General features: G+C 40.0%; 1 protein-coding gene across 1 annotated transcript in view; it reads right to left on the bottom strand.

Annotated features, from left to right (window-relative positions):
* The window catches only part of ARHGEF28 (Rho guanine nucleotide exchange factor 28), a 242,855-nt gene that overhangs the window by 49,507 nt on the left and 177,112 nt on the right, over window positions 1–16,236 (bottom strand). The window contains exons 24-28 of the mRNA XM_023545541.2: window positions 15,195–15,271; window positions 9,203–9,381; window positions 7,872–7,963; window positions 5,787–5,969; window positions 2,777–2,950 (exon numbers count right to left, since the gene is read on the bottom strand). Of these exons, the coding sequence (XP_023401309.2) occupies window positions 2,777–2,950; window positions 5,787–5,969; window positions 7,872–7,963; window positions 9,203–9,381; window positions 15,195–15,271 (705 nt within the window). The remainder of the gene's footprint in view (window positions 1–2,776; window positions 2,951–5,786; window positions 5,970–7,871; window positions 7,964–9,202; window positions 9,382–15,194; window positions 15,272–16,236) is intronic.

The following is a 16,236-nucleotide window of genomic DNA, read 5'->3' as shown; positions in this document are numbered from 1 at the left end:
CTCCCTGGTGACCAGTACAAGAGCAGCAGACAATAAACAGGGTTTAGAAGGAAGGAGTCCAAAGGCAGGAGTGAGATATCTTTCTAAGAAGGGTGAAGATGGCTAATACTTCATGATCTCATAGTCGTAGGCACACCGAGAACCTCTGTCTCTGAACAATTTATTTTAAAACAATTTCCAAATGTATTTTTTTCTCACATTTCTTGCTTATGCTGTAAATTTACATCCACAGAAACAAGCCCAGAAGTGTTTTTAAGTACCAAATACAGATTTCACTTTATCCGTTAAATCTCCCTTGGTGGGATTTTGTTCATTTGTTTACCTGTGTGAACTCAGTTAAAACTTATACTATTTTGGAGCCTGGTAGTGTAATGGTTAAGAACTTGGCTGCTAACCAAAAGGTCAGCAATTCGAATTCACCAGCCGCTCCTTGGAAATCCTATGATGCAGTTCTATTTTATCCTATAGGGTCGCTACAAGTCAGAATCCACTCAACGGCAACAGGTTTGGTTGGTTGGTTTTTTTTTTTTGGTTATGTTCACATTGCATTGATTAAAGCTAGACTTCTCAAAGCAGTTTCACACATAGGATTTCACCGGAACCATATCCAATCAGGACTCTGATAAAATAAATATTCACTTTGTGACACGTTTATACTTTTTTTTTTTCAGTGCCATCTTGAATTTTTATTCTGGTAAAGGAAATACTTTTTTTTTCTTTGTTTAGATTAATAAAAATATTTATGTCTTTGGAAAATGAAAGTCCTCTAGAACGCCAAAGGCCCCTTCTAATACAAAAAGACTGTTTTGCTTGTTTAAGTGGAAACTGCTTCAAGTGATATCAGCTAAAAACTAAGTTCATTTTGCACAAATTGGTCAATACTTACTGACTTATAGGGAAAGGAAATTATATAGGGTTTTTTTTTTTTTTTCCTGTCATTCAAAAGATGCTCCCACTATTGGGTACTATTCTTAACTTTTAAGGCAACTCCAAAGGCATGACCAAAGAATTAGCTATTCCCTTTCTCATCCTCCATCATAGAAATGAGGACAATCAAATGGGGAAGGAAGTTGACAGTGAACTCAATGAAGGCAGAAAAATAGAATGTAGGTCAGGTCCCCTATTCCTGAATTCAATTTCAAGCTGATCTAAGAACTCTCCAGCAGACAGAACTTTACAGAAAGTAGATTATATTAATCTACCTGATCAGGTGTGTTCAGGACTAAAAATAGGGGGCCTTGCTTAGTCTCTAATGTCAGATTGACATGGGCCCAACTCAGAAGGAGCCAGTTCTCAAAGCCAGTCATAAAACGGACCCACTCAGTTATAGATCTTCATTTAGGAACAGTCATTTTCCCTCAGCCATTTGATATTTTTTTTTTTTTTTATTTGATAAAGAGAACCAAACTCTTATAGAACTATGTTTCAATCCAGCCCAGAACTGAATAGGCCTTTGGGGTACAGGACCCCGCCAACCCAACCCTGCACCTCCCCTACATGAATCTGGTATCAGACCACTATAGAAGCCTCTCAAGGGCTCTAGTAGATGCAATGGTGTCCCCTTGGGACTCTCCCAAGTCACAGGAGATGTGGACACAGACAGGGAGACCCTTCATGCCTGCCCCGCAGGGAGGCAAGATGCAGTCATGTGCTCGGAGCAGCTGCAGCAGTGGAGAAGGAGCCTCTCCAGCTGTCCCTGGGGCGAGGCTGAGAGCCGCAGATCCCCGCATGTATTTTTAGATAGAACTTCCTCAATGGCATAATGAGGCTCTTCTTTAAAAGGGAAATCACCCAGGGCAGTACAGCTCCCCTGATGAATCTGGGCTCTGTAGAAATGAAAAACATATGTGCCCATTCTGAAAATAGAAACTCAGGATTAGATAAAGCAGAACTTGAGAAGGGAAAAATAAATTATTGGTCTTGGTTAAAAAAAAAAAATGTATAAAGTTAAAAAGCTGTACTACTTCTATATATTTTAATTAACCAAAGAAATTCTAAGACAATTTAATCCTCTAACCTCTAGCTACTAAAGACATTTTATCTCGTGCATATAAGACCTTGTAGAAGTAAGGCTTTTACTACCCATACATGATGGAAAATATACTCTTTATGCTCTTATCTCAGAAAACCTTGTGGTACTGAATGTTTATATCACAACCATGCACATAACAGTATAATTAGGTTCTGAGAAATCACCTAGGCCAATTCTCTACATTCTATTTTTCTGTATCTAAAAAATATTGAAACTGTGTTTTAATAAATGAATTCTAACCTGAACTATGATGATGTAGGTCAAGAATCTTCTAGCATTTCTGCCTTTAACCACACACCAAACCTTATACGCGTGTGTGTGTTTCTAATTTTACAAGTTAGTCTTCTCAGTTGGTGTAAATGAGATTATGTTTAAAAGTTTTTTTTTCCTCTAATGGACAGCAGGGACCCTTTTAAACTTAAAAAGAAGTTCTTTCAAAACTGTATTCAATAAATTGTATCAAAAAAGAACAACTGTAGGGATTGAGAAAAGTACCAAGCTTGTCTGGGAAACAGAGCAATATAACCCACCAGCTACTCTTTAAATTCTTGTCCTTGGAATACCAGAGTCATCATTATATGTAAAGCAGGCTAGCATATTTATTCTCAGGTTTTTTCCTAATTAAAAAAAATACATCAAGTCCCCTTTGAACAGGAACAGAGACATTTACTCCATTTTATGTTACTATTATATTTTCCAGGGGTTGTTTTCAGACTCATTAAAAAGGCCTGAATTTTCACTTACAAGCAGTAGAGAGTCCTGGTCCATCACTAGAACGTCCTGGTCCATCACTAGAATGTCCCGGTTCATCACTGGAACTGAGCATATCTGTCAAGCCAGATTCTACACGACTTTCCTCTAATGATTGACTTACGTCACCCATTTGTGAGGCCTTCACTGCCACTTGCAGGCTCTCAGCTAAGAAGAATAACAAAAACAAAAAATAAACAGGTATATATAATAAATAGCATAGATAGATAGATAGATAGCTTAATTGACTATTGAGTTGATTCCAACTCATAGCATCCCTATAAAGGACAGAGTAAAACTGCCCCCACACGGTTTCTGAGGAGCAGCTGATGGATTTGAACTGCCAGCATTTTGGTTACCAGCCAAACACTTAACCACTGCACCACCAGAGCCCTCTAATCTAGACTAGAGATTAGCAAACTGTATTTGGCCTGTGCCTCTTTTCACATGGCCCAGGAGCTAAGAATGGTTTTCACATTTTTCGAGGGTTATTTAAAAGCAAACACATACACAAAGAAGTATTTGCAACAGAGACTGTATGTGGCCTGCCAAGCCTAAAATGTTTATTATCTGGCTCCTTACAGAAAAAAGCCCACTGACCTGTAATCTGGACCAGCACTTTTGCATTTTTTATGATAAAGAATTAATTGAATGGGGAAGTATAAATCCACTATATTAAAAAAATTTTAAATGCAATTTCAGTAAATTAGTACACTGAAAAAACTTCCCTGGAAGTCCATTAATTTAAATACGATACCAGGCATTAAGATTTTAAAAGCTGTTACTCAGAAATATTAGCTATTCTTCAAAAAACTATTTCCCCAAAACTTGCCTAAAAAATACAGACTCCCAATCTTCTCCCTAGGCCTACAGGATCAGACTCCCCATGGGGAGAAAACAAGAGATTTGCCCTTCAGCCTACTCTGAGGATTTGGCAAGACTGGGAGCACCACCCAGGAATCAAACCAAACCCACTGCCATGGAGTCGATTCAGACTCATAGCAACAGAGTAGAACCATAGGACCGAGTAGAACTGCCCCATAGGGTTTCCAAGGAGTGGCTAGTAGAGTCAAACTACCAACCTTTTGGTTAGCAGCTAAGCTCTTAACCACTGCACCACCAGGGCAACTAGTATGTGGAACAGTATGATTCTGAGGGCTCTACAAATATTTCTAACGTTAAGAATCAAGGACAAGAGATACAGTTTTTGCAAAGAGTAAATTAGATTACTAAATAGTCAAGGCAAATAAATATTAAAATACTCTGTCCAATAATACAGTTTAACAAACACTCACTGAGCATCTACTTTGTTAAAGGAGGTATTGGGCATTTGATAGTTATTATGGTGAGTTTGCAGATTGGAGGAAGAAAGAAACATATACAACTAACTATACCACAAGCACTAAAGATACACTAAACATTAACTATACTCAACTATAGCATGTGGTCAGTTCTATCATCAAGCTATTTGGACATCATAAAGTCCTATAGTCACACAGAGGGGCAGGACGATTATTTTAGCTAGTAGGATTAGGGAAAAAAAAAAAAATCTTTAAGGATATTAAGTCTGAGCAAGGCCTTGAAGGATGGATGGAATTCAACAGGCAGAGACAGAAGAGGAGAAGGGAGGGTTAAGCAGTCCATTAGAGGGACTGGAATGAGCAAAGACCTAGAAAGACAATTTAGGGTGCATTACAAAACAGGCCTTTTTTCACAGAAAGTAATTCCCTCACACTGATAAGAATCCCTGCTAAAACCTAGGGTTGCTATAAGTTGGAATCAACTCAACAGCAACAGGTTTGGTTCTTTGGTTTTGCTGTCTGGGCACTGATCACCCTGACTCAGGGGTGGATTATCCAACCTAGGCCTCATCTAGTATCTCTTCTGCTCTGGGTTCTCTTTTGATCAGCTGGGTGCCCTGTTGCTCCTGGCACCTCCACCAGGTGGTGGGCCATGGAAATTAAAGCAGGTCGATTTGCCTCACTGCAGTAGTGAAAGTTTGGGATGGGGGTGGAGGGTTAGGAAAGGAGGAGAAAGTTCAAACCATTGGATATAATGAAGAGTAGGTTATTATCCGATAAAGACTTTATTAATGTTAATGACCCCTCACTATCCCTTATCGCTGGTTCAGTCCATTTGAAAGTCCTTTTGGCTTTATTTCTAAAATATATTCTTGAACATACCCTCTTCTCTCTACTTCCATTGCCAATAGTCCTGGCCTAGACCAACGTCTCTCACGTCAACTTCTCTAACTGCTCCCTACCAGGTCTCCATGTAACTAGTCTTCTCCCAATCATTTCTCTATTCAGCAACCACTGGTCTTAAGACATAAATCAGATCATGCCACACCCATGGATTAAATGCTTTCAATGACTTTCCATCACGTTTGGAATACACTCCATTTTTTATTTATCTTTTTTACCATAGCCTACTATGACGTCCTCCCATAAAGATTACAGCCTAGGAAACCCTATGGGGCAGTTCTACCCTCTAACACACAAGGTCGCCATAAGTCGGAATCGATTTGACAACAATGGGAAGGTGGCTGAGAATTCAAACTCCCTCCAGAAGGAGGTGTTTTGTCGTAAGCATTCTCAATTTTTCACTGAAATCTGATGGGCTTCTTTAAACCACAGGGCTAGCCTCATGACAAGGGGTCCTGGTGGTGCAATGGTTGAGTGCTCAGCTGCTAACTGAAAGGTCAGCAGTTTTAACCCACCAGCGGCTCCATGGGAGAAAAGAGCTAGCAATCTGCTCCCATAAAGATTACAGCCTAGGAAACCCTATGAGGCAGTAAGTACTATTCTGTTCTATATGGTCACTTTGAGTCAGAATTGACAGCACAAAACAACAATATAACCCATATTTTAAGTTATAGGAGAGTTTGGACTTTGTCTTGTTCTGTTGTATTCTCAGCACCAAGATCACAGTGCATGGCACATAGTAGCTGATCAATAAACATTTGCTAAATTTGTCAAATCAAATCCTTTTGGGAGCAACTTACCTTCCTTCATTGCTGCTGCCAGTAACGAGGCTGCCTGGGGAGGCTCTCCTGGGTCAGGTTTAATGAGAAGGTGGGGCTCTAGATGAACATCCTCAAATCCACTCAATTCTCCAAGTTCAGCATAGATCTGCAGCTTCTCCTCCAAATATGTGCAAATTTGCTGGTCCTGGTTACTGAGTATTTCTATGAAATGGTATTTACCATAAAGGTTATCACTAACATCAGTACAACAACTAACATGAACATTCAAGTTACAAGATAAAGATGTTGCTAATTAGCAGGCAGTATGGACTAACAGAAGTCCCTGGGCAGTGCAAATGCTTAACACACTTGGCAACTAACCAAAAGGTTGGCAGCTTGAGTCCACCCAGAGGTGCCTTGGAAGTAAAGCCTGGTAATCTACTTTCAAAAAATCAGCCATTGAAAATTTTATGAAGCACAATTCTACTCAGACACACATGGGATCACCATAAGTCAGACCAATGTGATGACAACTGATTATTGTTTAACAGGAAAAGCACAAGTTGTTGAACAGGATAGACCCAGGGTCAAGTCCTGACTTTCCCACTTAGTGACTGAGGCCTCCATCAGGTGAGTTAACATCTCTTTGAGTTTCCATGGTCTTTTCTGTAAATAAAGCACTCAATAAATATCCATTCCCCTTCTCATTCTCCTATTCCAGAAAAACTTGCAAAACTATTCTTTGTTTATCCAGGCTGTTTTCTATTAAGACTAAACATTAAGCTCAGGAATGCAAACTGAGGCAGCACTGTCCATGCTGAGTGGATACCCACAAAGGAAAACAATGCAAAGACCTGAATCTCCTCAGGCTGCAGCCAGTCTCAGCCAAAACCAAACACACTGGTTTATGCTTTTGTTTCCAAACATCCAATTTCCTTGACCATCTTTGTATGCATCATTTCCCTCTGATTTCAACATGTCATAGAATTCTCTGTGCTCACAGGGACCTCAGCTAGCATTTAATCCGGAGGCTCTCAGCCCTCTGTGCCTCAGAATCACCTGGAAGAGTTTACAGTTAACAGCCCCTACACCCCTCCTCCCACAGATTATGATTCAATTGGTTGAAGGTGGGGCCCAGGTGGCACTATTTTTAAAGACCTCCCCCAAGTAATTCTAATGTCCAGCCAAAGCTGAGAATCACTGAGTTGACCTAATTCCCTTATTTCGCAGATTTGGAAACTGAGGACTAGAACAATTGGGTTCCTTGTCCAAAGTCATACAGCCATGACATGACAGCACCAGGACCATCAGCCAACAATTCCAGTGGGCATCTGTACCACACTGCCCAGAATCGTTGTTTTATACGTGTTATACGCTTTTATAAATTTATAAATGTTTAATCACTAAGGCAGAAGGAGGAAGAGACAGTCCTCTAATGTGAGCACTTCTAGTGCCAGTTTTTGTTTGTTTGTTTGTTTTGAGGGGGTGAAGGTAGGTCGGCCTTAGCTGCACAGGAATGAATTAATCATTTAGTCAAAACCTTCAGTTCACAACACCTGGGCTTTCCCAAGGTGATGGTTAATTTTACCTGCCAACTTGACTAGGCTATGGTTCCCAGTGGTTTGGCCAAACACTAGACTAGTTACTATTCCATAATGTAATGTAATGATCTTCCATAATGTAATCTAATGTAATATAATTAATCAATCAGTTGAAAAGGGAGTTTCCTTGGGGAGTGTTCTGCCTCCAGACTATAAATAGATATTTTGGCAGAACTCACTCTCTCCCTCTACTCTGTATTCTTCCTGTCACCTGACCTACGGATCTTGGGATGCAGGCCTGCAAAAGTCTTCAGCTTGCCCCCTGACCTACAAATTTTTGACTTGCCAGCCCACACAATCATGTCAGCCAATTTCTTGAAGTAAATCAATCTCTCTCTTCCTCATTCTGTGTGTGTGTGTATATGTATACATACACAGAGAGTAGAGTACAATCTGTGTGTGTGTGTGTGTGTGTGTGTGTGTGTGTATCTCACTGGCCCTGTCTCTCTAGAGAACCCTGATTAAGACACCCAACATACAAGGAGAAAGTCTCAGCCAGGGAGCCAAGGTATCTGCACCATACCTTGACACTGCTGAATTTTGGCCACTCTTGCTTCAGCTTTCCGCCTTTCTTCATCAGATTCGCCTGTCCTTCCCCCTTCTTCTTCTGGACAACTTTAAACGACAACAGTCAAGGACAACAATTGAAACCAAATTCAAGTATCTTTCAGTTCATTAGAAAGACATGGGAACTTGGCAATAGAACTAGTCATAACAAATTCTCCTTTATAAAGGAGGAAAATTCAGCATAAAGAGAATTCATCACAGACCCAGTTAAGAGATTTGGGTTTCTAAAGTATATAAATGAATTACATAACATGGAGCCCTGGTGGCACAGTGGTTAAGAGTTCAGCTGCTAACCAAAAGTTTGGCAGTTTGAATCCACCAGCCACTCCTTAGAGGCCAGTTCTATTCTGTCCTACAGGGTCGCTATGAGTTGGAGTCAACTCAACGGCAACAGGTTTGGTAAAACATAGCTGTCAAAGACTGCAGTATATGATAATTCAAATATGCCAACAAGTGCACATATACACAAGCATACCCTCACACACATACACACACACGCACATACACACTCACACATACCTACCACAATGCCAAGTCTGGAATTAGGTACAACCAAAATAAGAATTTTTGCTTTCTGCTACATTTGAGTAGTTCCATTCTTAATGGAGGTAGAGTAGAAGGGTTGGAGGGGATGGGGGTAGAGTATCAGATTGGGTGGGGTGTGGTGTGATGGAGGAACTTTTATATAACATCATTCAAGATCCAACTAATCAAGCTACCATTAAAAATAATCAGTCTCCACCTCCCACTCCCATTTATAAAAATGGTCCTTGCACAAGTAATGAATAAATGCACTTAGAATATGTAGATTCACCAATCTAAAAATGTTTATTGAATTATTCCTAGGTGCTTGGCACACAGAGAAAAATAAGATATGGTCCCTGCCCTCAAGGGGCTTTCAATCTTTTTGTATGTATTACATACATAAAAAAAGACAAAAGCTACAAGGCAGTATATGACAAGCACCACATAATATTTTCGGGAGCAGGTGTTCAAGAACTGCAGGTAAAGAAGAGACCACTCCGACTGAAGAGGCCTTCAGGAAGGAGGTGAGACGTGAGGTGCACCACAGATGGGCAGGACTCAAACAGGCAAAGGGGAGGTGAGGGCATTACATGCAGGGAGGCACAGAGGACAAAGCTGCAGATGAGAGCCTATCGCAGGCAGGTGCAGGGGTCAGTAAGCAGGCCATTCTGGCTGATGCAGAGTTTTTATACAGGGGAGACATGGTTAGAATGTTTTCCCCAATTGAACATTCCATAGAAAATGGACATAAGGAAACGTTACCTTTCTACAGCCTGTTGGATCCGTCTCATCCAGTTATTTCGTTCCTCCTTGGAATTGGTATGAATTTCATACATTTCAGGACCAGAAGATGAAGCACTGATGAGAAACATTCCTCTCTCCTCATTAGCAACTTCTCTAGCAATAAGCTTCTGCAGAGAGATAACTGACGGCTTCTGGTCCTACATCAAATACAAAGATGCGCAGATCAAACAGCAGCATCTCCAAGGGAAGGGTCTCACCAAAGACACTGGCTAAGGACAGCAACTGTAGTAGACAAATCTTTCTTTCACTTCCAACTTTTTCAAAAGAGCTATGGAAGTCGATAAGATCTCTAAGAGAAAGGGCCTGGAGAAGAAAAGATAGAAAAACAGGACTTAGGGGAATGTTTGTCCTTAAGAATTGGTGGTATAAAAGGACAACTTTTAAGAAGACAGAGAGAACAATCAGAGAGGTAGGAAAAATATCAAAATGCAGTGGCCAAGGAGGGAAGGCTTTTTCTAGAAGGGCAAAGGATAAGAAATTGTACATCAAATACTGCAAAGAGATTGAGAAGAATGGAGGACCTAGATGAGCCCGTTGGATTTGCCAGTTAATAGTAACACAGTTGAGGTGTTGGGAACAGAACTCCAACTACAAAGGGATGGACTATAAAACTGACGAGTTAAGAAAGAGGCAAGTCCTTAGATCCCCCAGGCATAACCAACCTCTCCTGTTACCGTAGTGCAGTTTCTAGTGACATAACTTCTATAGTTCTACCTGTAAATGCCCTTTCTCCCCACGAATGATGAACCCTAGGTGGTTAGGGGTAAGTCAAATTCATCTTTGAAGCCTAGGAGACAGCCTTGTGTAGAGTAAGCACTCAAAAAATGTCTGTAGAACTAGAATTTAACATATTTCCACCAGAGAGGAAGAGGAAGCAAGAGGACAATTTTTATAAATGGGGGTGGGATTCTAAAATTTTGACTCCAAGCCATGACTAAACCACCTTTTCTATCAGTGTTTAAGGGGTTCCTTCAATGTACTGTTCTAAGCTTGGGGGATTCAAAGATGAACAAGAATAATACTGACTTGGACACGTAGCCATAGCTGAAAGAATGGCCCAAAGAATGTCTGCAGAATGAACAGTTTTTGGGGTAAATATGAAGAATTTTCTTTGGTTTTGTGGCTTCCACCACTGTTTATAGACTTGGTTGCTGTATGTGGTCTTACTTCTCCCTCATGGACTGAGCGACGCCTTTGTTCCAGAACATGCCACCCTATCCCTCACTGCTGACTCCTTACTGCTGATCCGTCTGCTCTCCTAGTGTTACAAAGCTTTACCACATCTGAAGTTGTGTGCCAGGGTGTATCCGTAGCACTTCTTCACCCCAATCTCCTTAGCTTAAGAAAAAAAATACGATGATGAGACAAACCACTGGTCTATTTAGTCCTACGTTCTGCCTCTAAAATGGAAGCGGAAGAATCTTTGTGGCAGAGCTTCTTGATTGCTGCCTTCTCAGATTAGGGAGATACCTTGAGCATTGTTAATATCCTATTATGGATCTGTTCAAGACCTTGGAGTCCCTGGGTGGTGCAAATGGCTAATGAGCTTGGCTGCTAACCAAAAGGTTGGAGGTTTGAGTCCACCCAGAGGTGCTGCGGAAGAAAGGCCATCTACTTCTGAAAAATCAGCCACTGGAAACTCTATGAAACATACTTATACTCTGACACATATGGGGTTGACATGAATTGGAATCAATTCAATGTTAACTGATTATTTAAAACTCATCCTCTTCCTTTGTTCTAATTTATATTTTTAGCTTCCTCAGCTCACAAGGTAAAAAGGTCTCCGTATATAAAGAAGCGGAAACCCTGGTGGCATAGTGGTTAAGTGCTACAGCTGCTAACCAAAAGGTCAGCAGTTCAAATCCACCAGGCTCTCCTTGGAAACTCTATGGGGCAGTTCTACTCTGACCTATAGGGTCGCTATGAGTCAGAATCAACTTGACGGCAATGGGTTTTTATATACGGAAACAAAGTGGGTTTGATTTGCTTGAGACAATAGCAACAGTAGAATATTTGAACCAGTTGGTTAGTGTTCTGGGGGGAAGGGATATAGGAGGGTACGATATTCTAAAAGTAAAAAATAGGTAAGTGGGTAGAAAGTACATTCATTAAATCACCATCAGACCAGGAGGCATCAGGGAACATGGCCAGGATTATTCATACTAATCACACAGAAACACTGGAGATGAACAAGAATTAAAATAAAATCTCCAAGAAATGTAGGTAACACATTTGTTTTGGAGACAGGTGTCAGAAACTGTCAAAGGCCTAATCTAACCTGCAGAGATGCTTTGCTTGTGCCATAGAATTTAAAAAAAAAAAAAATTTTTTTTTTCTTTTTTTACTAAGTTGCCTACATTTAAAAACTGGAGACCATATGTTTTTAAAAAGTCTAGATTTCTGGATTCTTGAGAAAAACGGGCAATTGGACATACTGAGTCTACGTTTTCATACATGAATACTGGCTATAGCTGAGTAATCTCTATCCTCTTTGAGATAGGGCTACATTAGCTAGTTCACTACACTCCCTACCACTCTCTATTGTCTTCCTTGATATCAACCCATTTCCAATTCACTCATTTATGTTGCCACCCAATCTCTGTAGGCATCAGAGTTGAGGACCTCTGATGTAAGAGGGAAGATTTCAGAGAAGCTGTTATCTGTAGCTCCATTGTTGCACGGTATGCATTTCATTATTCCGTGAAGCTGTTAGTTCTCTTAGTGAGTAAATCCATAAATGCTTCAGCTGTAATAACGAGATCTTAAGACTGGTTAATATTTTGAACTTTGCGCACATCTACCTGTTCGCTTTGTCTTTTTTATTGTTAGTTCATTTTTAAATTATCTTCTTAGATATTCAAGAGATTCCTCTTAGATTCGGTATTTCAGGATTTAATGAACACATCTACATTTTCCAGTTTATTTTGTAGGTTTGGACCTACTCCCATTTCCATCTGAGACCTCTTTAAAAACAAAAAACTTTCTTGTACAAATGCTACTCCATCCTTTTGCTACTTTCAGCTACTTCTAGTTACTTCCCAATTCGTCATTTCCTCTGTAACGTGGAGCAAGCAGAAGTATTTCCTAAAGAAGGCTTTTCTAAAGGGCACAAGGAACAGAGTATCTCATCTGTGAATATTAGCATGACAATAACTTTCTAAAATACTATGAAGGAAACTAAGAAATCCCAGTATCTGTGTTTATCTATCTCTAGCTAGTGAATTAATTCCCCCAAGACTTTAACTGTATTTATGACACATGGGCTGTTGTCAGACAGATGCAATTCAAAAGTAAACGATCAGACAGTAGGGTGCACTTGACTCTAAGGATAAGATCATGTTTTCTTTTTGCCTCCTATCATTGCCAAGGCCTTGGCTGGACTTAATGAATTGCATCTATGTGTCAAGATAACATATTCAGGAAGCAGTATCAGGTCATTTTACTGTCATCCATACTCAAATACATTTGACCAAATACAAGAGCTAAATTGCTGCTGCCTTCATTCTAGACCTTTGTGGACTGCGTTCATAATGTCCCACTTAATGGTAAATGCAGTGTATGGGTGGCACAAATAACTCAAGAGGCCATATAAGATCAGTGGCGTCACTAGGGTTGGCGCAACCGTGTCATCCCCCTGCCCCTCAGCCATGGACTTGCTCCTGTACCAGACCATACAGAAGCCTTAGTAATGTTTTTTATACTAATGTTACTTGTAAATCGTTAATTCTTGTATATCACTCCTTCTTTTCCTTGAATTACTACTTCATTCTCTAAACAGTTACTGATATAGTTCACAAGTACTAATTGGCACAACGTGGTAGCTAAAACACCAGAAAATTTGACAAAAATCAGCAACTATGAAAACACCGGCAGCAAGGAATACAACAGCACGTTTATAGCGCGTGCAGGTAAAACCATGTGATTCGAAGCATCCTTGTAATTGGGTAATAATGACAGTTTTGACCAGAGTGCATCATAAGGTTCAAAGAGTAAATCAGCATAGAGTTTTAGCCTTGTAGATCCGTTGATACATGTAAGCTGGGCTTACAAAAAATGTTTTTGTTGATATAACTAACCACGGGGATATTTTTATATACAGTCATTTTGGTGTCCCTGCTTCTGACAGTGTCACCCGGTGCAGTTCCCACCCCCACACCCCCTTAATGGCACCACTGTATAAGATAACAGGAATGGATCCATAGTTCAAATCGTACTATAGTTCAGCATCACAGCTTGATCCAAATCCATATAATATGTTGTCCTAGAAAACAAGCTCCTTGTCTTTACTTTGTGTCTAGCTCTTGAGCAATCAGCAGGTCATTTGCCCAGTGATACCACCCAAACAGCAAGATTTGCTTCTTTTAGGGGGGGGGGTCTTTGATTTTGAAGAAACTTTTGTTTTTTATAAGGGTATGAAGTGAATTTGCTTTCTCTTCCATCATGGCCCTCACCATCACACAGGTCAAACCAAATGGTCCCAATCTTCCCACTTCTGTTCTCTATGTTCTTCCAGAGCATTCCAGGTAACAGCATGGAGAGGCTCCCAGGCCAATCAGTAGATCTTCATGAAATTTGCAATATAGAAAGTTGAAATAGATTGGGGACATGGAGGCATGTTTAAGGCCTCTTATTATCCTTTGGTGTTGCTCAGTGAAGGTGTATTTGATCTTTAGGTTCATCCTTCAGCCAAAGATTAGACAGGCCCATAAAATAGAACGAGACTAAACGGGCACACCAGCCCAGGGGCAAGGACAAGAAGGCAGGAGGGGACAGGAAAGCTGGTAACAGGGACTTCAAGGTCAAAAAGGGGAGAGTGTTGATATGCCATGGGGTTAGCAACCAATGTCACAAAACAATATGTGTATTAACTGTTTAATGAGAAACTAATTTGCACTGTAAACCTTCATCTAAAGTACAATTAAAAAAAAAAGAAATATTTGGTCTTTATACAACTCAGCATCAGTGTGCTGATAAGAGGCAATGTACCAAGCAGGATGATGCAGGCTATCAGGCAGGTGAGGCACTGTTCCAGCCCTCTCCCCTCTAGAGTCCCATCACCAGGCAGACATGCTCAGTGTTTTCTCTGGACAGCATAGCAGAAACTCCTTGAAGCTTTGAATTTCCCAAAACTAGTTGGAATTGATGATATTTGCTATGGTACCTGAATATCCTATCATTCAATAGATGACAAACATCAGTGTCTTTAGAAGTCACCATTATACTACCCACATTGTATCTTAGACTCTTTCCTCTAACAGGCCTGATGATCCATGATGCTGTCAAGGAATTAATTGATGACATCTTCCCGCTCTATAAGTAAGTCATTTTGGACCACCCAGATGCTGCATAGGAAATGTTGTAAAATACTGGTTATATTGCTAGTCTGTGTGCTCGTAATGAGGTTAGTCTATCACACTATAAAGATAAAAGTTACATGAATACCTTAGTAATTGGTAACATTTTTAGTAGAAATACTGAAGAATCTTCTTTAAATCTTAGATGTCAGGATGGGGTTCCCTTGTTTGGCAGATGGAACACGATGACAGTTACAAATGGGGCTAGCAACTGATACATGCTTGGAGATGCCCTGCTGGACCCAGCATTAACTTTTTACTTGCTGGATCTCAGGGAATTCTGAGGAGAGGGGAGGTAGGAATCCTGGAGGAAAGACCAAGAGAGCCAGGATATCAAAGGGGGTTCTGGGTAGTGCCTATTTACCAATCATTACAGAAGTATTTCAATATTTTCACGACTAAAAACTGAACCCTCTGACTACCAGCCAACTAGATGCTTGTTTCTGAATAGAGTGATCCCTAATAGTATTGGCAATATAACAAGGGCATATTCTTGTCAGTGACCATTACATTTCAGTAGGACTTCCAGGCATTTTTTAAGGAAATGTGGGATTAAACCAATTAAAGTGTGCCTCATATGGCCATCTACTTACAACAGCAGCAAAGATGTATTTCTGGTCTTTTTCTTGTAGAAAGAGCAGCACATCCGTTAGAAGTAGAGCTAGAATATCTTCAAAGAAGAAAACATTACTAGTATTAATGAAGCAGATCATAATTCAAATTCCTTTATTACCTATGTTGATTTTATGTTTGAAATTTGAATAAATTAAATAAATATAAAAAGACTAAGATTTAGTCTAGTCATAAAATTTTCACAGAAATGCTTCTATCATGATAGCCAAAGATATATTCTACAGATAGTTTAATAGACCAACTGTGCTCATGTGTACAAGTTTGTGTATGTGACTATAGCTACAGTTCAATCTGCTGCAAATTGTGGTGTTGTAGTTTTGAAAATGGAAGAAAAATATCCAATAAAAAAAGGAGGCTCTAATAGAATGTCAAGGAGTCCCTGGGTGATGTAAATGGTTAAGCCCTGGACTATTAGCCAAAAGGTTGAGTTCACACCCCCACAGAGGTGCCTCGGAAGAAAGGCCTGGTAACCTGCTTCCGAAAGGTCACAGCCTTGAAATTCCTATGTAGCAGTTCTACTCTGCACATATGGGGTTGCTATGCATTGGAATCAACTTGACGCAACTAACACCAACGACAATAGAATGGCAAAAAGGCTTACCTTTAAAAAAAAAAAGCACTTAATTTAAAAAGTTAGAGGGCAGCTTCTGCCTGGAATTATATATATAAACCTGCTATTTTGTTTCATCTAGATCTGAGGAAGGTTTGAGATTCTGTACTTCTCTTTCAAATTGTTCACAAGAGCCCATCTTCACTATAACCACCAAATATTCAAACACAAAGTTACCAAACTATTGATCCTACTAAGTGGATAAAGAACAAATTACAGGTAGCAACTGGATCTATAGATTATGGACTTTTTTTTTATTATTATATACAGTAAAACCTGCAAAAGCTGGAACGTGTGTAAGTTGGAAACCAGTCAGAGAAGGAAAACTCAAATATTTTCTACTAAAACGAGAGACAGGAAAGTTGTAAGACTGTACCCTATCAAAGGTAGAA

Source organism: Loxodonta africana, chromosome 2, assembly GCF_030014295.1.
Source record: "Loxodonta africana isolate mLoxAfr1 chromosome 2, mLoxAfr1.hap2, whole genome shotgun sequence".
NCBI lineage: Eukaryota > Metazoa > Chordata > Mammalia > Proboscidea > Elephantidae > Loxodonta > Loxodonta africana.
This window is presented reverse-complemented; position numbering and strand designations above follow the sequence as displayed.